This window comes from Chiloscyllium punctatum, chromosome 15 (genome assembly GCF_047496795.1).
Source record: "Chiloscyllium punctatum isolate Juve2018m chromosome 15, sChiPun1.3, whole genome shotgun sequence".
In the NCBI taxonomy this organism is placed as follows: Eukaryota; Metazoa; Chordata; class Chondrichthyes; order Orectolobiformes; family Hemiscylliidae; genus Chiloscyllium; species Chiloscyllium punctatum.
In genome coordinates, this window is record NC_092753.1 from 2,871,743 (window position 1) to 2,895,775 (window position 24,033).

Here is a 24,033-nt window from a genome sequence, read left to right on the forward strand (position 1 = left end):
GAGGGTGCAAAGAAGGTTTACCAGGATGCTGCCTGGACTGGAGGGCTTGTCTTAAGAGAGGTTGACTAAGCTTAGACTTTTCTCTGGAGAGAAGGAGGAAGAGAGGAGACCTAATCGAGGTATACAAGGTAATGAGCGGCATGGATAGAGTCAATAACCAGGGACTTTTTCCCCAAAGCAGGATTGATTGGCATGAGGGGGCATGGTTTCAAGATATTAGGAGGAAGGTATAGAGGAGACATCAGAGGTAGGTTCTTTACGCAGAGAGTTGTGAATGCATGGAATGCGTTGCCAGTGGTGGTGGTGGTGGAAGCGGAAGCAGAGTCATTAGGGATATTTAAGTGCCTGCTGGACATGCACATGGACAGCAGTGAATTGAGGAGTGCATAGGTAAGATTATTTTGCATTAGGATTAATCCTTGGCACAATATTGTAGGCTGAAGGGCCTGTTCTATGTTGTACTTATCCAAGTTCCATGTTCTAATTATAACTGGACTTTGCTCTCCCAACTCATTCTTCAGTTACCATTTTAACCAAGTGTTTTTTTTTGGAATCCCAACCTGATGCCCATCTCTGTTTTGGACAGATCAGTATCACCAAATTTCTTGTAAAAGTTGATGGAGCTTTGGTTCCAGCCAGCCACAATGAAATGCATGCTGCTAGAGTGGTGCTGCATGGCAACATGAGACACAGCAAAGTTTACTCTCAACATGATTTTTACTTATGGGAACAAACTCCCATGCCAATTTATTTAATGGCTCTATTAAAAAAAAATCCGTACATAATAGAATGCAGCCATTTAGTCAATCGTATCTGTGCCGCACTTTGGTGGAGCCATCTAATTAGCCTCACACCCTTGCTGTATCCCCATAGCTTGGTAATTTTCTTTCCTAGAAGTTCACAGAATTATTACAGAACAAGAGGAGGTTTGTCCCATCATGTATAATCGGCACTCTGAATGAGCATCTCACCTCGTGCAATTTTCAGACCTTTCACCCTTGACTGTACACGTTCTACCTTTTTTAAAATAATAATTTAATTTCTCTCTGAATGTCTTGACTGTGCTTGCCTCCCCAACACTCAGGTTGTGCATTCCTAACCATTGTGAGAGACAAGATTTTTTTTTCATATTTTGTTTCCTTCTATTATTGGTTTAAAATTTGTGCCCTCTTGTTCTTGATTCTATCAGAAATTACAACATAGTCTCCTTATTTATTCCCTCCAGACCTCATGATTTTGAATTTCCTTTCAGCCTTCTCTTCTGCAAGGGGAAGAGTCTCAGCTTCTCCAATTCATCTTCAGAATAGTAATACCCTATCCCTGGAACTTCTTATAAATCCCTTCCTGCACTTACTGCAATCTTTCACATCTTACCGAAAAAAAAAATTGGTGCCCAGAACTGTACACTATACTCCCAGCTGAGGCTGAATTAGGTGTTTTATGCAAGTTATTTTCCAATTCCTTTGGAAAATTACCATTGAAGTAGCTTTCAGGTATCATCATCCAGATCATTGCATTTTTAAAAAAAAGTGTTGAAATGTCCCCCTCTGGCTTTTTTGCTAATTGTGTCCTCCAATAACCAACTATATTCTCAGTGGAAACTATTTCCTGCTATACAACTTAAAGAGCCTTCATTATTTTGAATAGTTTCATCAAATTGTTTGTGCTGGAAGAACAATTCTGGAATTATATGCTGTTCCCTCAGTGTTGCTGGGTCAAAATTCTGGAATTCCCTCCATAAGGACATTATGGGCGACCTACACGTGGATTGGAGCTTACCATCAGCTTCTCAAGGGCAACCAGGGACAGGCAATAAATACTGCCAGTTAATGATGCCCATATCCCACGAATGTAAAACAAAAAGTTGTTATCACCCCCACCACCGAGAAGAGCATGGCAACAGGCATACAGGGAGACCACTTTCTGTAAGCTCCACCCAACCCCACCCCCCATTCCTAATTTTAAACTGTTGGTTCTTAACTCATTTGAATTAAAACTCTATACTTCTATTAGTACTGTAAATGGGCTGAAGTGATTCAAAGAAGCAGATTCCCACCAGCTGCTCAAGAACACAAGTGATCAAAAAAAATTCACTTGTCACATTCCATGAGCCAATAATATATATTTTTTTGAAAGTAAGGAACAAATACAGCATCTAAAATCCTCATGTAGCAGTTACTTCTCCTTTGGGTTCAAATTCTAGTCTCTTTACATCAGATCATAGCTGCAAACCAAAATAGTGCCTAACGCAGGTACAGAGAAAATAGTAGCACGTCCTTAGTAGTAGTGGTCCCTACTTTGATTTGCTGGATATTGTATGTATAGCCTTTTAGATGAATTTCAGTTTACAGTTCAAATTCAAAATTTACTTTTCCAGGTTTGTATGCTATCTCAAAATAGAATTTCCTGGTTAATCTATTGGAATCGCCATACAGAAATGGGAAACCAGCCCAATAGATCGATGGTGTTCATCCACTATTACCTCCTCCCACTCTAATCACCCCTTCCTGCTCTTCTTCCTCAAGCAAGCATCAAAATTCCCATTTAAAAAAATAACTGACAAAGGAAGCACATGGTGAGGTCAGTGCAGGAGAGAGTGAGAGAGAGACAGAAAAAGAAACTCACATTGCTAACTGACAGAGTTAGCAGTTCCTCCCTTTGGTGTTGAATTCATTTATCACCATACATCAGAGTGTGTCTGGGAAAATTAAAAAAAAAAAACAGTAAAATTCACAAGTGATCTTGGAGGAACCTGTTTGGATAGGTCACAGCACAGAAACAGATAAGTGGATTTTGAGCGTGGCCTTCAAATAAGTCTACAGTAGTGAGTAGAGTGGGTTCGTTCTTGATTATATTTTATTGAGCTATGTCTCTTGATTAAACTTAAAATATTAGCCATAAGTATTTATTTAACCTGGAGCAGTGTTTTGTAGAGGAATAAGACAGTGCTATTTTCTGGGTCTGTATATTGGAAGAAGCAAAAATGGCCCTTAGCAGAGTGATATGCTCTTCTGTCGATGTGGGAGTTTAGGGAGTGTTTACGGGTTACTGAGGATTATATTGGCAATAAATGCTGTTGGTTGCGAATCCTATCAGATTGATTGGATAGGCCGGTAGAGGCAATGAGGAATTTACAAGAGCAAGGGGATGTGATGGATGTTATAGGAAGTGGGGGCAGGTCTGAAATACAGTCACGTAGATGGGTTAACTCCAGGAAAAGTAAGAGAGGTAAGCAGGTAGTGCAGGAGACTTCTGTGGCTATCCCCATTTCAAACAAGTGTGCTATTTTGGAAAATGTAGGGGGTGATGGATCCTCCGGGGAATGTAGCATGAGCAGCCAAGTTTCTGGTACTGAGTCTGGCTCTAATGTAATGAGAGATACGTTGGGTTCCAAGTGATTGGTTGTGTTGGGGGACTTTCTAGTCTGAAGTACAGTCAGATGTTTCTGTGGCCAGCAGCAAAAAATCAGAATGGTGTGTTGCTTCCCTGGTGCCAGGATCCAGGATGTCTCAGAGAGGGTGCAGAATGTTCTCATGGGGGAGAGGGGCCAGCAAGAGGTCAATGTCCACATTAGAACCAAAGACATAGGAAGGGAAAAGATTGAGATTCTAAAGGGAGATTACAGAGAGTTAGGCAGGAAGTCCTCGAAAGTAGTAATATCTGGATTACTCCTGGTGCTATGAGCTAGTGAGGGCAGGAATGAGGATAGAGCAGATGAATGCATGGCTGAGGAGCTGGTGTTTGGGAGAAGGATTCACATTTTTGGATCATTGGAATCTGTTTTGGGGTAGAAGTGACCTGCACAAAAAGGACGGATTGCACCTAAATTGGAAGGGGACTAGTGTACTGGCAGGGAAATTTGCTAGAACAGTTTGGGAGGATTTAAACAACTAGTAAGGTGAGGGGGTTAGCGGTGGAACCCAGGGCGACAGTGAGGAAAGATCAATCTGAGACTGGTACAGTTGAGGACAAAGGCAAGTTAAACAGTCAGGACAGGCAGGAAACAAGGTAGGACTAATAAACTGCATTTATTTCAATGTAAGAGGCCTAATAGGGAAGGCAGAGGAACTCAGGGCATGGTTAGGAACATGAGACTGGGATGGCTCCGGGATGGACAGGACTGGCAGCTTAATGTTCCAGGATACAAATGCTTCCGGAAGGACTGAAAGGGAGGTAAGAGAGGAGGGGGAGTGGTGTTTTTGATAAGGGATAGCATTACAGCTGTATTGAGGGAGGATATTCCCTGAAATACACCCAGGGTAGTTATTTGGGTGGAACTGAGAAATCAGAACAGGATGATTACCTTATTGGGATTGTATTATAGACCCCCTAATAGTCAGAGGGAAATTGAGAAACAAACTTGTAAAAAGATTTCAGTTACCTGTAAGAATAATGAGGTTATGGTAGGGGATTTTAACTTTCCAAACATAGACTGGAACTGCCATATTTTTAAGGGTTTAGATGGAAAGGAATTTGTGTACACCAGAAACTTTTCTCATTCAGTATGTGGATGTACCTGCTAGAGAAGGTGCAAAACATGACCTACTCTTGGGGAAATAAGGCAGGGCAGGTGACTGAGGTGTCAACTGGGGTAGCACTTTGGCGCCAGTAACCATAATTCTATTCGATTTAAAATAGTGCTTGAAAAGTTGAAGTTCTAAATTGGAGAAAGGTCAATTTTGATGGTATTAGGCAAGAACTTTCAAAAGCTGATTGGGGGCAGGTGTATGCATGTAAAGGGATGGCTGGAAAATGGGAATCCGTCAGAAATGAGATAACGAGAGTCCAGAGAAAATATATTCCTGTTCGGGTGAAAGGAAAGGCTGGTAGGTATAGGTAATGCTGGATGACTAAAGAAATTTAGGTTTTGGTTAAGAAAAAGAAGGAAGCATATGTCAGGTATAGACAGGATAGATCCAGTGAAACCTTGGAAGAGTATAAAGGCAGTAGGAGTATACTTGAGAGAAATAGGAGAGCAAAAAGGGAACATGAGATAGTTTTGGCAAATAGTGTTAATGAGAATCCAAAGGGTTTTTTCCAAATATATTAAGGACAAAGGGTAACTAGGATGAGAATAGGTCTCCCTCAAAATTGGCAAGGTGGCCCCTGTGTGGAGCTGCAGGAGAGGGGGAAAGAAACTAAATGAGTAATTTGAATTAGTGGAAGAGGATATGGAAGATATAGAATGTAGGGAAATAGATGTTGCCATCTTGAAAAATGTCCATATTACAGAGGAGGAAGCGCTGGATGTCTTGAAATGCATAAAAGTGGATAACTCCCCAGGACCTGATCAGGTGTATCCTAGAACTCTGTGGGAAGCTAGGGAAGTTATTGCTGGGCCTCCTTTACTGAGATATTTGTATCATTGATAGCCACAGGTGAGGTGCCCAAAGACTGGAGGTTGGCTAACTTGGTGCCACTGTTTAAGAAAAGTGGTATGGGCAAGTCAGGGAACTATAGACCAGTGAGCCTGATGTCGGTGGTGGGCAAGTTGCTGGAGGGAATCCTGAGGGACGGGATGTACATGTATTTGGAAAGGCAAAGACTGATTAGGGATAGTCAACATGGCTTTGTGCGTGGGAAATCATGTCTCTCAAACTTGATTGAGTTTTTTGAAGAAGTAACAAAGAAAATTGATGAGGGCATTGCAATAGATGTGATCTATATGGACTTCAGTAAGGCGTTTGACAAGGTTCCCCATGGGAGACTGGTTAGCAAGGCTCGATCTCATGGAAAACAGGGAGAGCTAGCCATTTGGACACAGAACTGGCTGAAAGGTAGAAGACAGGGTGGTGTTGGAGGGTTGTTTTTCAGACTGGAGGCCTGTACCAGTGAAGTGCTACAAAGATCGGTGCTGGGTTCACTACTTTTCATTTATATAAATATTTGAATGTGAGCATAAGAGGTATAGTTAGTTGCAGATGACACCAAAATTGGAGGTGTAATGGATAGTGAAGAAGGTTATCTCTCTGATTACAATGGGATCTTGAACAGATGGGCCAGTGGGCTGAGGAGTGGCAGATTGAGTTTAATTTCGAAAAATGTGAGGTGCTGCACTTTGAGAAAGCAAATCTTAGCAGGACTTATACACTTAATGGTAAGGTCCTAGGGAGTGTTGCTGAACAAAGACAACTTGGAATGCAGGTTCATAGCTCCTTGAAAGTGGAGTCACAGGTAGATAAGATAGTGAAGAAGGCGTTTGGTATGCTTTCCTTTATTGGTCAGAGTATTGAGTACCGGAGTTGGGAGGTCATGTTACGGCTGTACAGGACATTGGTCAGATCATTGTTGGAATATTGCATGCACCTCTGGTCTCATTCCTATCGGAAAGGTGTTGTGAAACTTGAAAGGGTTCAGAAAGGATTTACAAGGATATTGCCAGGGTTGGAGGATTTGAACTATTGGGAGAGGTTGACTAGGCTGGGGTTGTTTTTCCTGGAGTGTGGGAGACTGAAGGGTGACCTTATAGAGGTTTATAAAATCATGAGGGGCATGGAGAAGATAGTGTTTTCCCTGGGGTGGGAGAGTCCAGGACTAAGGGCATAGGTTTAGGGTGAGAGGGGAAAGATATAAAAGAGACCTAAGGGGCAACTTTTTCATGCATGGAATGAGCTGCCAGAGGAAGTGGTAGAGGCTGGTACAATTGCAACATTTAAAAGGAATTTGGATAGTTATATGAATAGGAAGAATTTAAAGGTATATGGCCAGGTGTTAGCAGGTGGGACTAGATTGGGTTGGAATATCTGGTTGGCATGGAGGAGTCAGATCCAAGCGTCTGATTTTGTGCTGTACATCTCTATGACTCAATGACCTGCTTAAACTTCCCATGAGGCAGAGTGTTCCACATTTTCACCACTTGCTATGACCCACAATCTGAATTGCCTATTTTCCTTTTATTGTCCTTTTTTTATTTTGGACACACCCATAAATGGAGACAAGGTAACTGGACAAACTATCACTCCTCCACTTTAAAGGTCTCCAACTAGGATTTGTAGCATTGAGAATAGAAGTGATGCAACACTGGCAAGTGTGGCCTTAGCAAGGTTCTGCATGTATCTAATATCACCTCCTTGCTTTTGTATTCAGACCCCTTAAGACATGAACTGTGTAATTTTATTTTATTCTTACGGCCTTATCAGCTTGTGTTCAAACTTCATGAGTTATATGTTTCTACTCCTAGAAGTGTAGTATAGTTTTGTAACCTCCAACAAATAAGTGGCCTGATTATTAGTTCTCCTAAGATGAGTCCTGTCACAGGTGACTCAGTTGAACTTAATACACCATTAGTTTGCTCACACAGCATTGCCCTTTGGTTTGAAGGGCAGTGCTTGTCACTGGCCACTCGGGTATTTTTCATATCTTCCTGGTGGTGGAAATTGAATAAAGATTCGTACACTTTGTGTCTTTCACTGTGTCTCACACCTGCACACACACACCATGGGTGCTGGGGAAAAAATAAGCACTACCGCAGTTAGAAAAAAAAAGAAAAAAAAGAAGAAAAAAAATACACCATTAGTCCACACTCCCTGAAAGCCTATTTATTTGTGCATTTTGGTGCAGTGCTCCACTCTAACTATACCTCCAATTTGGTAATATACTTACCTTTCAGCCCTAGAACACATTGCATTACGGAATTGAGGGTTACTTTATTTAATGAAATTGATTAAACCTGATTTTAAAAAAAAAACTATTTGGTCTTTTAGCAAAATTCTAATATGTTACTTTTCTCTGACTATTGGCACTTACCTGGAATGTATCAGTTTTATTTCACATTTTGAAGATGGGAATCACAATTGCTCCTTTTGTGCCCTCTGTAACTATTTCTTTTCTCAATTGCATCTCTCTATCCGCACTCAATTCTTTTTGCCAGCTCCCTAGTTTCATGGAGCATATTTGAATGCAATCTTTTTAGATCCATCTAATTTGTATTCATAATCACGCATAATCCTAACTCTTAGTACTTGGAAGGGCATGATAAAATTGCTTTGTCAAAGAAAGTCTGGCCTGGCAAATCTGTTGGAGTTCTTTTGAGGAGCAAGTTAGACAAAGATATTGGATGTGTTTTATTTGGATTTCCAAAAGGTCTTTTGACAAGGTGCTGCACAGGAGGTGGCTAAATAGGAGCCCATGAGGTTAGTGGCAAGGTACTGGCATGGATAGTGGGGATTCAGGATGTTTTGCAGCGATCAGTGTTGGGACCACAATTCATGTTGTTAACAATCTGGATGAAGGAACTGGAGGTATTGTTGCTACGTTTGCAGGTGACCCAAAGGTAAGTGAAGACAGTATTGAGGAAGCAGGGAGGCTGCAGAAGGACTTGTACAGGCTTGGCGAGTGAGCAGAGAACTGGCAGACGAAATACAGTATGGGAAAGTGAGAGGTTATGCAGTTTGGTAGGAAGAATAGAGGGATAGACTATTTTCTAAATGGGCAAACACTTTGGAAATTTTGAAGGAGGAAGAGACTTGGGAATCCTGACTCTGGATTCTCTTAGTTCGCTGGGTAGTTAGGAAGCCATATCAAATATTAGCCTTCATTTAGGGTCTGTTTCCCTGCCGTATGACTCCATAATTTTGAGTGGGCTGGAATATGAGAACAGCGATGTGCTGCTGAAGCCATACAGGACTCCGGTTGGACCGCATTTGGAATATTGTGAGCAGTTTTGGGCCTTTTATCTCAGGACGGATGTGCTGGCCTTGGAGTCCAGGGGAGATTCACGAGAGTGATCCTATGGTTGAAGGGCTTATCATATGAAGAGCAGTTGAGTACTTTGGGTCTGTACTCAGTGGAATTTAGAAGGATGAGGAGGTATCTGATTGAAACTTAGAGAATAGAGAGAGGCTTGGATGGAGTGGATATGGAGGAGATGTTTCCAATATTTGGAGAGGCTAGGATCCAGGTGTATGTTTCCTGAGTGAAGGGATGAACCTTTAGATCTGAGAGGAAGAGGAATTTCTTCAGAGTGGTGAATCTGTGTCACTCATTCTTGCAGACGGCTGTTGAGGCCAAGGTATTCAGTGTATTCATTTCTTTTACATTTGGCTTGCAGCTGCTTTATATCTTTTTGGATTCAATCTACTGAGAATTTTCTACAGTTCGGGTTGAAATGATCTCTTTCTGGATCTCTTTTAAATAGTATTGAAGTGTACTTCTCAACTAATAATTGGATGATCTTTTGAAAATTTAGAAATGGCTGCTGAAAATTGATTTCCAACAAACTATTTTGATTAATAGAATGTGATAGTAGAAGTGTAATTGAGGGTTTAGGCAAGTTTGCTTGTCAATGATGACTGACTTCCCTGCAGCTGTGAAATGCTTGTATACAGGATTGCTAAGATATTTAGGTTTCTTGTGTAGTGAACGCAGTGGTGGTTAGCATCAAATTTTAAATCTATTTTTGTCATCCCTATTCCTCCTCTTTTTTGGAAGAGGGTGTAGCTTGACACTTAAGTTAACACAAGGCAAAGAAGTTATGGAGATCTCTTTTTATCAACATAATGATGCCCATGCTTAGTTTCCCAGATGAGTTGTTTGATTTGGCTCTAGAAGTTCTCAAGTATTTCAGTCCAAGTTATAGGATTCTCAGTAGAATTGAACTTCCTTTTTCTTGTATGTGAATTAAAATAAAAGCAAAACTTAGATACTGATGGTTCTACTTAAACGATCATAGAATTAATTAAATTCTAATTTCATAATGAGTGAACACTTATACTAACAAATGAAACAGTATTGCAATTTATTAAAGATTGTTGCATTGCCTTTGAAATAGAGTTGACAGTATTCCCTATTGAATAGTGATCACAAGCTACTTATGGTTACAGTTTACAATTTTTTCAATTCCTTCTTGCTGACTGATGTCATTTGCTCTTTCATACTACAAAAGCTTTGAAAAATAACAACATAGCAATTTATATTTGAAATGTTGGAATGAATTGTTACCAACACTGCTCTGTTTAATGAAACCGATTCCATCTGAGGTTTAATATGAGAGGGAAATTTTGATTTTGAAGTATGCAGTCATATAATTTTTTCCTTTTCTCTTTCTGTTTCTCAGTTTCTTTATTTCCTCTCTTTTTAACACAAGATGATTTGAACAAGTGGATAGAAAGCAATTCTGACAACAGCAACAACTTAACAAAAGAAATGGATTATTCTGCCACTTAGTCTGCTCCACCACTGAGATTATGGCTGAGTATCTCCTTTAGTCACCTCTTTCTGCACTGTCTTCATATATCTTGATTATCTTAGTAGCCAAAATGTTACGTATTGCTCACCAGGTCTCAAACCAGTATCCCCAACATAAATAATGGCAGTTAGAGAAGTGTGAAGAAAAGATTGACTAACTTGGGCTGTGAGCATAAACTGAGAGTAGATGAGTACTGACAAACACTACAAATATGATTTTTGCCAGTTGAAAAGAAGTACTCTGTGACAGAGATGAGCCACCCATGATTAGCAAAGGTGTTCAGGGAGACTGTCCAATCAAAAACCAAGGCATTTAAGTAACAAAAATAATGGAAGGCAAAGGAATTAGAGTATTTTTTTTCAGTTTTTAAGTATGCTGGTTTTGAATAAAATGGGAGAAAGCTTAATATGGAAGTAAAAATTGGCAGGAAACAAACAGCAAGGGCTTCTAAAAGTACATAAAGTAGTAAAAGTGAGCATGGACCCCCTTGGGAGATTTGACTTGACAACGGGGAACAGGCAGATAATTTAAACTGATTTCCCATCAGACTGCATGATGGGGGTCACTATAAATATTCCAAAGATATTGGATAAGCGAGGTGTTAATGGGAGGAAAGGCCTTGTAATGATTTCTGTCATGAGGAACCTGATAGCCTCCATTTAAGGATCTTATAAGGAGAAGCTGAAGAGATACTGGAGGCATTGATCAAAATATGTCAGAAACAGCAGATTAGTGGCTTTCTAATGTGGCATCCTTGATCAAGAAGGAAGTAAGACCTAAAACAGGAAACAGTAGTTCAGTTAGCCTAACATCTGTCGAAAATACTTAAGTCCATTATTAGGAAGAAGTAGCAGAGCATTTAGAAAAGCATAATGCAGTTAAAACTGAAACATGGTTTTATGAAAGAAAAATAAATTTTGATAAATTTGCTAGAATTTGTTGAGAATATAACAAGCGGATTTGATAAAGGTACACTGGTAGTTGTAGTGTATTTGGATTTCCAGAAGGCATTTGATAAGGTACCACATAAAAGGTTATTGCATAAGATAGGATCTCACTATATTAGTTGTAGGCATGATTTGAGAGTTGGTTCATACCCTCTGAATGAAGAAACTTTTTGTACTTTTGTTAAAGATGTGAGCCCTGGTTATTAGATCCATCAGTCAGTGGAAAAAGTGGGTGGACTTTCATGTTAGGAATTGAGCTTTGCTCTTTTAGCTAGAGAAAGCACTGGAGTGATGTGTCACCTCATTGTGGAGGGCCTGCCAAAAGTTAAGTGTTTGCAAATAACCTGCTTTAGCTGTTCCCTTGAATTTATGGCCCCTGCTTCCCTGGAGGTACCAGCCAATTTGTGTCTGGCAGCTGTCCATTGTCTGTTAGCACCAACAGCATGGTATTTCTGCTTGGAATGCACCCACCAGCGGCAGCAGGATGAGGGTTGCTGGCTGACTGGGATGAGGTTATCTGAAGGTGTGGCTCCAACACACTTTTTAATTTTTATATCTCTAGTCAACCTCAAATTCCAACAGTCCCAGTATCCAAAATTTGAGGGTGAAAACTGCAGATTTCTACAACCCTTCAAATGAAAAACTGTTCCCTGATTCCCCTGCCAAGAGGCCCAACTTTATAATTTTAAGATCATATGCACAGCATAAAGCAAGATCTTTAATTTTTTTACAATTGCAATGAATATACTTGAATAAATCAAAAGTCCTTATGTTAGAAAATCCACATTCTCTTAAGTGTACTTTATAAAAAATATTAAATACCTCAATTAGATTAGTCAACACCACACCCCTCTCCAAATGTACTACACTTAAGGAAATAAACATCACATTTAAGTGGTTTAACTTAACCTCTTAAGCCTCAGAATCAATCTGGAGAACATGCATTTCTTTTCCAATGTTAATGAACCCCAACCAAGGTGTGGTGCAAAAACTGAATACAGTACTTCAGAGAGGTTGTGTTGTTAGGAATTAGCATTTCTGATTTCGAACAAATCAGTCCAGAATGTTACAAAACACTTTTATGGTGAAATTACTTTATAAAATCACGTTTGTTCATCTATCTTATATTAAAAAATCCACTAAGTGCTTTCCCATTTTACAGTTAATGAAAAAGAGCCAAGAAAATTTCAGTCTTTCTGATTGAAAAACAGCTTTAGACACAAACACACTGTTGTAGAATTAAATCTTTCATCAAATTAAATGTCTAAGTTTCACCATGGGCTGTGGGAGCAGTGCCCATAATCTAGGTTATTCGTAAACCAGTAGGCACCAACCAGTCAGTCTTTCCATTCAAAATTTAAATAAACTGGAAAGAAGGAAAATAAGATGAATTGCAATGATGCAATTTTTTATGACCACAGAACATGGCCAGAAGGCACCCTAGCCAATGAATGATGCTTTGAAGCTTGTCAGTGTTAGTAATGAAGGGGAACCAATTTCACCAATTTGATTCATAAAGAACAATGAAATGTACTCTGGAGACAATTGTTTGATTTATTTTTTAAAAAAAATGGCCAGTGGACCAGGAAAAGTGTTCTCCTGTTCTTTAAATATTGTTAAGAGACTTTTTATGACCAACTAAAGTCGAAGACCATGTTAAAGTCTCAGTTGAAAGATAGTAATCTCTGAAAGGGCAGCGCTCCTTCAGTACTTAAATGAAATGCTAACATAAAGTATGTGCTCAAGTCTCAAGTGGGATTTCAACCATAACCTTCAAATTCAAAGACAAAAACATTACCACAAAAAGATTGAATTGGAAAAGCAATCTCATAAATCTCTAAATAACATCTCACAATCAAAGTGAATTTAACAAACAAAAAAAATCTATCCTGTATCACAACAGATTTTTTTTGGTTTATATTAGCCCCAGTATGATTTTGCCACTATTAGAGCCTCATTTGTTTGATAAAGTTTCAGCAACCTGCAGTGAACATCTAATTATATGATAGTTCATTTTATTTCCAACTGAAATCTAATCATTAGAAGCATCCTCAAGCAGTACTGAGAGTAGTACTCTGCAACTTTTAGCTTGATCAAAATACAGGAAACTGAAATTGCCAAATATTACAATGGCAACGTAATGGTAACAGGAACATGGCCAACATGGTGCAAAACTCACTCTTGCCTGTCTCACCTTTTTATAAGCTCCATCAAGTCTTGAAAGTGTTTGAGCTTACTGACCTCCCATCTGGTGATGTGGTTTGTCAAACTTTGTTTGCTAAAATTCTAGGATGTGTGGCAATGCCCATGATGCTATAAAAGCGCAATATATAGCTGGGAATCAGAACACGAAGTACCAAAGATCAACTCTAAGAATTCAACTGAAGCACAGTATAGCAGAGAACCAAGAAACAAAGTTGCACAACATGAGCAATCCCGAAAATGTGTGCAGAAGAGTGGTGGAGCAGCAACATAAAAAGGAAAATCTTAAGGATATGACAGCACAGGAGGGAGATATATTTACAGCTAAACATTTTAAAGTTAGCCTAACTAATTACAAAAAAGAAACCAGGTAAGATAGGAGAGACAGTGCAGATGGTGTACATCAGAGTCTGTGGAGAGAACTGGACCCTAGATAACCACATCTGTAGTGAGGGTCTTAGTGCTTTCTTTAATCTGGTGGAGAGTTGACCTTATAGAGGTTATAAAATCATGGAGGGGAATACATAAAGTGAATGGGTCTTTTCCAGAGGGTAGAGGAGTCCAAAACTAGGTGAGAGGAGAAAGTTTTTAAAAAAAAAGGCCATGAGGGGCAACTCTTTTTTTTGGCACAAAGAGTGGTTTGTGTGTGAAATGAACTGCCAAAGGAACTGTTGGATGCAGGTACAGTTACAACAAAGGTATTTGCATAAGTATATGAATAGGTAAGGTTTGGAGGGATATATGGGCCCACAAAACAGGCAATAGGACTCGTTTAGCTTGGGAACATGGTAAGAGTGTACCAGTTGGACTGAAAGATCTTTTCCCATGCTGTATGACTCTATGACTCCTGTACCATCAATATTCCATTCTGCCAATTCTGGCTTCTCAAGGCCTTTATGAACTACTGCAGTCATTTAAGTGTAGGTTGTCCCACAATGGTGTCTGGTAGTGAGTTCCAGAATTTTAACCCAGCAACACTGAAGGAATGTCAATATATTTCCAATTCAGGAAGGTGAGTAGCTTGCAAGGAAAATTGCAGGTGGTGGTATTCCCACATTTCTGCTATTCTTGCCAGTCTGCATGGCTGTCGGTCTGGAATAGAGTTTGGTGAATTTCTGCAGTGCGCCTTATAGATGACTATCTGTGGTGGAGAGTGTGAATGTTTATTGATAGTGCTAGTCAAGCAGGCTCTGTCATGGATGGTGTCAAGCTTCTCCAGTGTTGGAGTCACACCTTCAGATAACCTCATCCTAGTCAGCCAGCAACCCTCATCCTGCTGCCTCTGGTGGATGCATTCCAAGCAGAAATACTACACTGTTGGTGCTAACAGACAATGGGCAGCTGCCAGACACAAATTGGTTGGTACCTCCAGGGAAGCAGAGGCCATAAATTCGAGGGAACAGCCAAAGCTGGCTACTTGTGCCATGCTCTGCATCAAAAAGTTGCCCCTTACGTCTCTCTCAAATTCTTCCCCCTCCCATCTTAACCCTATGCCCTCTAGCTTTGGACTCCCCAACTCCAGGGAAAAGACCTTGTATATTTATCCTATCCAGGCCCCTCATGATTTTATAAGAATCATACATCATAGAATCCCTACTATGTGGGAATAGGCCCTTCAGCCCAATAAGTTCACACCGACCCTCCAAAGAGTGACCCATCCCCCTACCATATTACTTTACATTTTCCCCTGACTAATGCACCTAACCTACACATTCCTAAACGCTGTGGGCAATTTAGCATGGCCAATTCACCTAACCTGCACATCTCTGGACTGTGGGAGGAAACCTACATAGACATGGGGAGAATGTGCAAACTCCAAACAGACAGTTGCCCAAGGCTGGAATCAAACCTGGGTCCCTGGCACTGTGAGGCAGCAGTACTAACCACTGAGCCACCGTGCCGCCCACATGACGTCACCCCTCAGCCTCTGATGCTCCAGGAAAATAAGCCTCCATCTATTCAGTCTCTTCCTATAGTTCTATGCTTGTGTATGAATGAGAAAAGTTTGACTTGAAGTTGGAGCAGGTAATTAAGAAGACAAATTGGAATATTGTCTTTCTTTGCTCTAGGGATGTAGTTTTAAAATAGGTAGGTTATACTGCAGCTGTATAGGGTGCTGGTGAGGCCACACCTCGAGTTCAGTTTTGGTCTCCTTACGAGAGAGGGTTGATTGGCACGAGAGGGGGTGTAGAGGAGTTTCACGAAATTGATTCTGGAATTGAGAAGATTGCCTTATGAGGAGAGATTGAGAAGACTAGGACTATACTCACTGGAATTTAAAAGAATGGAGGGGGGGGGGGTGTGTGGGGTGTGATCTTATGGAAACATAAAATTATGAGGGGAACAGATCCGATCGAAGCAGAGAAGTTGTTTCCACTGGTGCGTGAAACTAGAACTAGGGCAATAGCCTCAAAATAAGAGGAAACCGATTTAGGACTGAGTTGAAGAGGAACTTCTTCACCCAAAGGGGTGTAAATCTGTGGAATTTTCTGCCCAGTGAAGCAGTTGACACTACCTTGTTGAATGCTTTTAAGGCCAAGATAGATAATCTAAAAGGAAAATAAACTTGGGTGAATGCATTTATACTCTTGCATATCACAGCAATTGGAAGTTTGGTTGTTTTGCTTGCCAGTCCTTCTAGGTGATCCGCTGAAGTGTAAACTCTTAACTATCTGAATAACTTATGAACTTAAAAGCAGTAGCTTTGATCGGGTACCATACTGTTACAGTTGCATGCTAGATTCTTGGAAGTATTTAAAGAGGAGGGAAATAGGTTTTTGAAACATCAAGGAGTTGACAATAGGCGGAGTTGTGCAAATGAGTTCAGGCCTGGGGCTGATCAGCCATGATCCTGTTGAATGGTGAGGTAAGCTTGAGGAGATGAATTGCCATCTCCTCTACTCCTATTCCTGTGCCCTTACGGGGGATTAAAATAGGGTCACATGAGAAAACACATTTTGGAGGCACAGCAAGCAGGGAATCCATGATGACTGTGTTCATAAGCAGGTGAATAGTTTGTGTGTTTGACAAGTTTACTCAAGATCAATCCTACATGAAACCTTAAAACACCACTTGCACAGAATGTCTGTGTGCAACTAAAGAATAATTCATTTTCTGAAATTTTAAAAGAACATACCTCTTTGCCATGGATATTGACATGCCAATGCAAGTTTCTCTGGTTCAGAATTTAAGAAGCCAAGTTAAATGTACTAAGTAAATAATTTTGACCTTTTCCCCAACACAGGGCAGAGTTAACATTTCAGGTCCAGTGACACCTCTTGTGCTGCAATCCCATGAGAATCTGAGAGAAAGAATTCTTTAGTTCATTGTAAGAGGCTCCAGAAGCAACAAGAGCAGATGTTAATACAAGTCATTTTGCTATGTGTGTTTCACCAGCGCAAATTGGCTATAATGTGATTAATAAATTGTGGACGCTGTTTGGATAATGCAAACTTTCTACTGAATGCGTATAGCAATCTTCTGTTAGGCATTCTGTAAAGTGCAATTTTCTATAGCGGCTTCTCATAGTGCGATTTTCTATAGCACGAGGTTGCAGAGGAGAACAACTGTTGCATTATAGCAGAACGATCTGTATTCTCTGCGACTTTCACAAAATCATCAGGGACCTCTTCTGCTTTCAGATTGGTTTGCTGTACTCTGAACATTTTTCTTCTTTTAACTGCAGCACATGACACCCTGGCAAATAAATTCTGACAGATAACACCTGTACTGAATATGCAGGGACTCTACCAATGAAACTTCAGTATATTTCTATAATGAATGGAAGATATAATATTGTTTTCCTTGATCTGATTGTCTTTGATTATCAATACCATGATCACATCTATTGGCATTCATGTTTTTGTTAAATTGGTAGCTTAATTCTAGATCTAAACTAGCATAAAGGTTCCAGTCTTGCTGGGTTGGCAGCTTGGTGTTGGAGAGCAGTGATTGTTTGCAATGTCCTGATATGCAACATTTGCATATTTACCTTGTGACTATGCATAGAGCTTATGCTGGTGGCTTAGTGGTTAGCAATGTTGCCTCACAGCGCCAGGGTCCAGGATTTGATTCCAACCTTTGGTGACTGTGTGAAGTTTGCACATTCTTCCTATGTCTGTGTGGGTTTCCTCCAGGTGCTCCAGTTTCCTCCCACAGTCCAAGGATGTGCAGGCTAGGTGAATTGGTATGCTAAATTGTCCATTGTATTTAGGGATGTATAGTTTAGGTGTATTAGTCGGGGTAAATATAGAGTAATAGGGTAGGGGAATGGGTCTGGGTGGGTTACTCTTCGGAGGGTCAGTGTGGACTTATTGGGCCAAAGGGCCTGTTTCCGCACTGTAGGGCTTCTATGATCCTATTGTAAACCGTAATTGTATGGTTTGTGGAAGTAGAAAATCACTTAAATTAGAATCTGCGAAGTATATAATATTTTGATCCAAAGAACCTTTTGAGAAGGTAGTTTTGAGCTATTACCTTGAATCCCTGCAGCCAGTGTCATATACACCTACAGTGCTGTTAGTTTCAGGATTTTGACCCACTGCCTGTGAGGAACTGCTATATAGTTCCAAGTCAGAATGGTCCTTGGCTTGGAGGGGCACTTTGCAAACGATGTTGTTCCTATGCAGTTGCTTCCTCAGTCTTAAGTAATAGAGGTAGCAAGTTTGGAAGAGCTTTGTTAACTAACGTTGAGAAAGTCTTGTTAGTTTGTCTTTGTATTTTGAAGATGGTACACATTGCTGCCAATGGTGAAGGATGTGACTATTTAAGGTGATGGAACAAGTAGGATATTCTACCTCGGATGATGATGAGCTTCTTGGATTGTTAGATGTGTATTAACAGCAAGTGGAAAGTGTTCATTACATTCTTGACTTGTATCTTTAGTGAATGTTGAGCAGGCCCTCGGGAGTCATTGTAAATTTCAGAATTCACCTATTAGATCTTTCTGACCACTGTCCATTCCAGCTGTTTGAAAATAATAATTACTAATATTGTTTTTCACTTTTTGGGATGAATTTCTTCCAGATGGATCCTTGCTATAAAGGCTAATTATGAAAAATAATTGCTTCAGTTTTTGTTTAAAGGTGTACCCAAATTATTATTGTCACAACTGGTTTCAATAAGAATAGTAGCAAGTGTAGCACAGGTATTAAATGTTCTTTATTCTTCCTTAAAGGAAATAAAGAAGGATGTGAAGAAAGAAAGCCAATCAGTAAAACCTACAGAAATGCATGGAGATGATGTCTCCAATGGCAGCCTGCTGTCTTCAAGTGATCCAACTCTTAAAAGTCCTAGAAAAGGTAAGTCTGTGTCAAAGACAATTATTTCCTTCATTGATTAGGGCACCTGCGCAAGGAGAAATATTTGTTAAAATAACAAACACCATATCCTACCAAGTATTTTAACATGAATAGTTGCTGAAGAATTCAATTTTAATGAAAAACCATGTGTTTTGCAATGAACCATGTTGATATTGAGGGTACCAATGGTAACCTTTTTATTGTTGCATTGAGGTGATGGTCTTTTATAATTCAGGAATTTTTTTTAAAGAAAAGTTAACTTTTCAAAATCTAAAGCAAAATCCAGAACATATGAGAAAAGCATCACAAATCTTCTGAAAGAGAAAGCCTTGCATTTCTGATAGGATCAATTTGAACAATCTTATGTATTTTTTAGGAATATATCCTAATCTTGTGGATAATTCTAACAATCTATTTTACTGCATAGATACAGCCTCTTCGAAACCTACAGTTTGGAAGCAGGCCATTTGGCCCATCGAGCCCACACTGATCCTTCGAAGGGCATCCCACCCAGACCTATCCCCCTACCCTATCTCTGTAACCCTGCATTTCCTATAGCTAATCCACCTATCCAGCAAATCCCTGCACACTGTGGGCAATTTAGCATGGCAGTCCACCTAACTTGCACATCTTTGGACTGTAGGAGGAAGCCAGAGTGTCCAGAGGAAACCCATGCAGACAGGGAGAATGTTCAAACTTCACACAGACTGTTACCTGAGGGCGGAGTCAAACTTGGGTCCCTGGCTGTTGTGAGGCAGCAGTACTAACTTTTGAGGCACCGTGCCACCCCACTTGGTGGTGGAAATACATATATTATTTCCAGGTTAAATACAGATGACATTTAAATACGTTGAGATTGGACAATATGGTATTCAAGTGTGAAACAGTTTATTGTGCCATTTTCTGCTCTCATTTCTGGATTTCTTTTTTAAATGCTCAAAGATTTCTTCCAATTGCTGCAAATTTTGTGCTGTCTAATATTCCATGTCCTTCTATACTTGTTTGTCTCATGTCATTTCCTTCTGTCATACCTACCTTAAAACTACCCATACATAACCTGCAATATTGATGAAAATGAAGTGTTTGCAAGCAAATCCACAAAAAATTCAAACTATATTTGTGCCAGATAAAAGTTCATAATTACTTAATTTAGTTTACTGTGGGGACCAATGTCAAAAGTCTGTTATCCTCATCAAAATTCATTTGGGGTTTATTGCCAATCACACTTGTAGGCATTCCAGATTGATGGGTGCAATAGCATTACTGTTGATTTCTAGAAGTTGTTTTGAAACTTTAAATGCTGCTGGCATATACAATTGTGAAGTTATATGAATAATGCATTAGAGCATGCAGCTACATTGGTAACTGTTGTTCTAAATGCTACTACTAGATAGTCTCTGACTGCTTTTAAAAGCATTCTTAAAATCCATCTTTTACACTGAAACTTTTGCACACATTGCTTAGTTGTCTACATGAGTTGATGCCTCTTTCTATTCTGACCTTGATTTCTTCTTCCTTTCCCTTGTGTTATGACAAGGAGGTGAACCTCTCTGTTAATTAAACCAAACACCAGAAAAGCTTGCCTCATCATCTGTTAAATGAGTGAGAACTCCCAAATTCCACTACTTGAAGAAAATAACATAAATTTATTTTTCTCTAAAAGTGAACATTCAACAACAATTATTCACAACTCTAAGCCCCCCTTTCTCTTAACTGCTTACTACCTGTCTCCAACTCTGTAATAATATGCTGTTCCAATAAGGCACTTATTAAAATTGCATCACTTAATTTCAAAAATACAGATTTGCTGTCATCTTCTATGTCTTCTCTCTTCTTGGATTGTCTTCTTTCTTTTTACTGTGAGTATGTTTCATATGAAAAGGTACCTTTTGATAGAGAATGTTTTCTAATTTCTTTGACGGCAGGATGTTAGATGGGCAATTAACTCTCCATGAGTTTCTCATACTTTGGCAGTTGCTCTCTGACTAATTTTCAAAATTACTATATTTATAATCCTCAATATTGGATAATCTCATTGGTTTGATGTTGGGAAAACAATAAATTCAAACCCGATTGGGTTTTAGTATCCTGGAGCATAATTTAAACTGGTTAAATTCAAATTGTCAAAACAGCAACTAAAACTCAGGTATCATTTCACAGCCAAATGTTAAGTATTTGCAATTTTCCAGCACTCGTTGGGACTGCCAACTAGTCATGTACTCAGGTGCTTGTAATCTCTCAGTTCAGAACAGCATTCACACACTCTTAAAGGTAGAGTTCACGCCTTCAACTTCATAACACCTGCCTCTTGTAAAATCCCATGGCACATTTTATGTAATAAGCTTTCATGTTGTTTGTACATTAGTTCATAACTTGTTTAGATTTCAACTGCATTAAATTTAATCTACTGGGAGATATACCTTTTGGCTTCTAATCAAGCTTGTATGTTGTGCTTAATCTTTTATTTGTATGCTGTATAAATAAAGAAAACAAGAAAAGGATGGATTCTGTATCCCAGTGATACATAAAATGAGCAAATTCTGAATTGAGAGTCAAAATATTACCTGACTTGCTATTGTCATGAAAGGAGAAAAAAAAATTGACTTAAGTTGACAATAACTGGTACTTCTTGAATTTATTGTATTGCCAACTTTTAAAGGGAGGTGTGAGAAGGAAAGCCCTCTCCTTATTCTAATTGGTTTCTGATAAACATTGACACTTCAAAGTAGTCACATCCATTTGAGAAGACAGCACAGGAAATAAATAGTGATGTCTGTCATGAGTGTAACAAAATTAGTCAAGTGAACCCCAGAATAGAGTTCCCTGATTGGACCAGGTTAACAACCCTAATCAGGGAGCCCTGGCTGACAGATATGAACAAGAGTGTCAAGCCACCTGTTCATTCTGCAAGTTAGTTCTGAGGAAGCCAGATCAGTCTCAAGTATTATAAATGTGTAAACAAAGGGTGACTTGGTGGTGGGATACTGGTCTCTGTGGAGTTACTTCGGTGTCCTTGAGCTGCTTTTGGCTTTTTGCTACTCACTTTCTTTAAGATTGTGGCTAAATGCTCAAGAATAAGTGATTGGAAAGATTCAAGGGTTGAGCTACTCTTTAAGCAGGTGAATAGTGGGAGTTTGGTGGGATTAGAAAGTAAGAGATAATGAGAAAGAGAATAGGAAATTGGAGTGTAGAATCAGTGACTGACGAGAGCAGTGAAAAAGAACCTGCTGGGAAATCCTCCTTGACCTCCCACAAAATGTCATCTGTACCTCTATCCAAAAGGGAGAAGCCAGAGGCAAGTTGGAGAAAGTAAAGAAGATGACATGAGATAGAGAGAAGCAACGCAACAGGTCAGAAGAGAAGTATAAGAGACCATATTATTTGGGGAGCAAGTTGGGGAGCGTTTGGTTGGAAACCAGCAGAATGGTCTTTCTTTCTGTTAAGAGTTGTTGACTGAAATACAAAGTAAAATTTAAACACTTTTTATTGACGTGGAGATGAAATCACCTCTGTTGTGCTCAAAATGTACTCTAACCATGTGCTAAATCTCCAAATTGAGCACCTATTAATGCGAATTTCATTTTTCTATTTTTTTCTGAAAGATTGTGACAGTTGAGTCTAGTAAATATACGTGATATAAGATACATGCACTCAGCAAGAAAGGAATAATTTCATTTTCTCTTGATTTGAAATAGTATTGTCTAATCTACTGTAGAATTTGTGGTTAGGGCTCTTGTGATATAGTGGCAGTGGCCCCACCTCTGAGCCAGGAGGCCCAGGTTCAAGTCCAAACTTCCCCAGAATGTGTTATAACTCTGAACAGATTTGCTTTTTTTTTTGGTGTAAAACTCTTGTGCAGTTGTAGTGTCCTTAACTTTGAGCCAGGAGGCCAGGTTTCAAGACCCAGCTACTCCAGAGGAGTGTCATTGCATTTCTGAACAACCTGGTTTGGAAAATGTTCGTGTTTTTTTTAACTTCCTCTTCAACACAGCAGAAAGAGGGAGAAAGCAAGAGGCCCAGGATTGCATGTGTGACATTTCAGAGTGGGGGTAACAGCTGCAGCTTTAGGGGAACTGTTGATTGGGAAAGCAAATCAAACAGTGTCATCTCAGGTAAGTGGTGGGTTGAAAGTGTATTCTTTTGGAAGAAGGAATTAACTGTGAAACAGGAATATTGTGAAGAAAGGTCACTGGACTTGAAATGTCAACTGTTTCTCCTTCCACAGATGATGCTAGACCAGCAATTTCTGTTTTAGTTCCAGATTTCCAACATCTGCAGTTCTGTATTTTATGGAATAATTGAAAATTAGAGTCAGTATAATAAAGCGCTTTCAGTAAGCAAAGTTGGGTAAGGGAAGTAAGCTTACAGTATTTTTATCTAAACATAATTGTGCTTGTTTTAAAAATAAAGGGGGTTTAACTAAAGGGCTAAAGGGAAATTATGTTATGAAAGCTCGCATTTGATATTATCCTCCTGTGCAGTGTGGCAAATTGTGGAAGCTTCAGTTGTCCATGGTCCCTTCAGTGTCCTGTCTACCTGGTCTGTTGCACCACATAATTTGATAATCACGTACTCCCTCAGCCTTCTCTGCTCCAAGTAAAACAACAGTAGTCAATAAATTTTCTCTTCATAGCTAAAACTCTTCAGCCCAAGCAACACCCTGGTAGACTCCAGTACAGTCACATTCCTTCTACAATGTGGATGTCAGAACTGCATGCAATATCCTAGCTGATGGTGAATAACATCTGAAATAGGAGCTAGACCAGGTCATTTAGCTCACTGTGCTAGCTGCACTGTTCTTTCAAAGTTATGAATGGCCTAACTGTGTCCCTAATTCTACTTATCTTGCTGACCCCGTAACCCTCAACGTGTTGATCAGAAATCTAATTCACCCTTGAATATATTTAGTGACTAGTCTCCACTGCTTTCTGTAAAGGAGAATTCCAAAAACTGATGATGCTCTTAGAAAAGAAATTTCTTCTCATCTTAATCTTAATTGGGAAACCCATTTTTTGTAAGTATGCCCACTAGTTCTAGATTATATCCAAAAAGAAACATTCTTTTACTATCAAGCCCCCCTCAGAATTTTGTATATTTGTCTACTTATTCTTACAAATTGTGGTGGGTATACACATGAACTGCTAAATTGTTTCTTTACAAGAAAACCTGTTTATTCCAGCAGTCAAATCTAGTGAAGCTTCTCTAAACTACTACTAATGCAATTATATTCCTCCTCATGTAAGGAGAACACGACTGTACAGCCCTGCAGAAATGAAGTGGGCGGAGTACTTTTTTGGCTTTAGTCTTGGATTAATTACAGTTATTTATTCCACTTCTCTGTCCGTAATACTCATTGCTGTAATAGCTGTTGCTTGGAAGGAAGCGACTGTGCATTTTA

The 24,033-nt window shown here is 39.5% G+C and overlaps 1 protein-coding gene across 5 annotated transcripts in view; it reads left to right on the plus strand.

The window, feature by feature from the left end:
• Nucleotides 1–24,033, plus strand: part of sh3kbp1 (SH3-domain kinase binding protein 1) — a 168,189-nt gene that overhangs the window by 42,802 nt on the left and 101,354 nt on the right. For all 5 annotated transcript variants that reach the window (XM_072584472.1, XM_072584470.1, XM_072584475.1 and 2 more), the window contains one exon: nt 18,512–18,635. In XM_072584472.1, the coding sequence (XP_072440573.1) occupies nt 18,512–18,635 (124 nt within the window). The remainder of the gene's footprint in view (nt 1–18,511; nt 18,636–24,033) is intronic.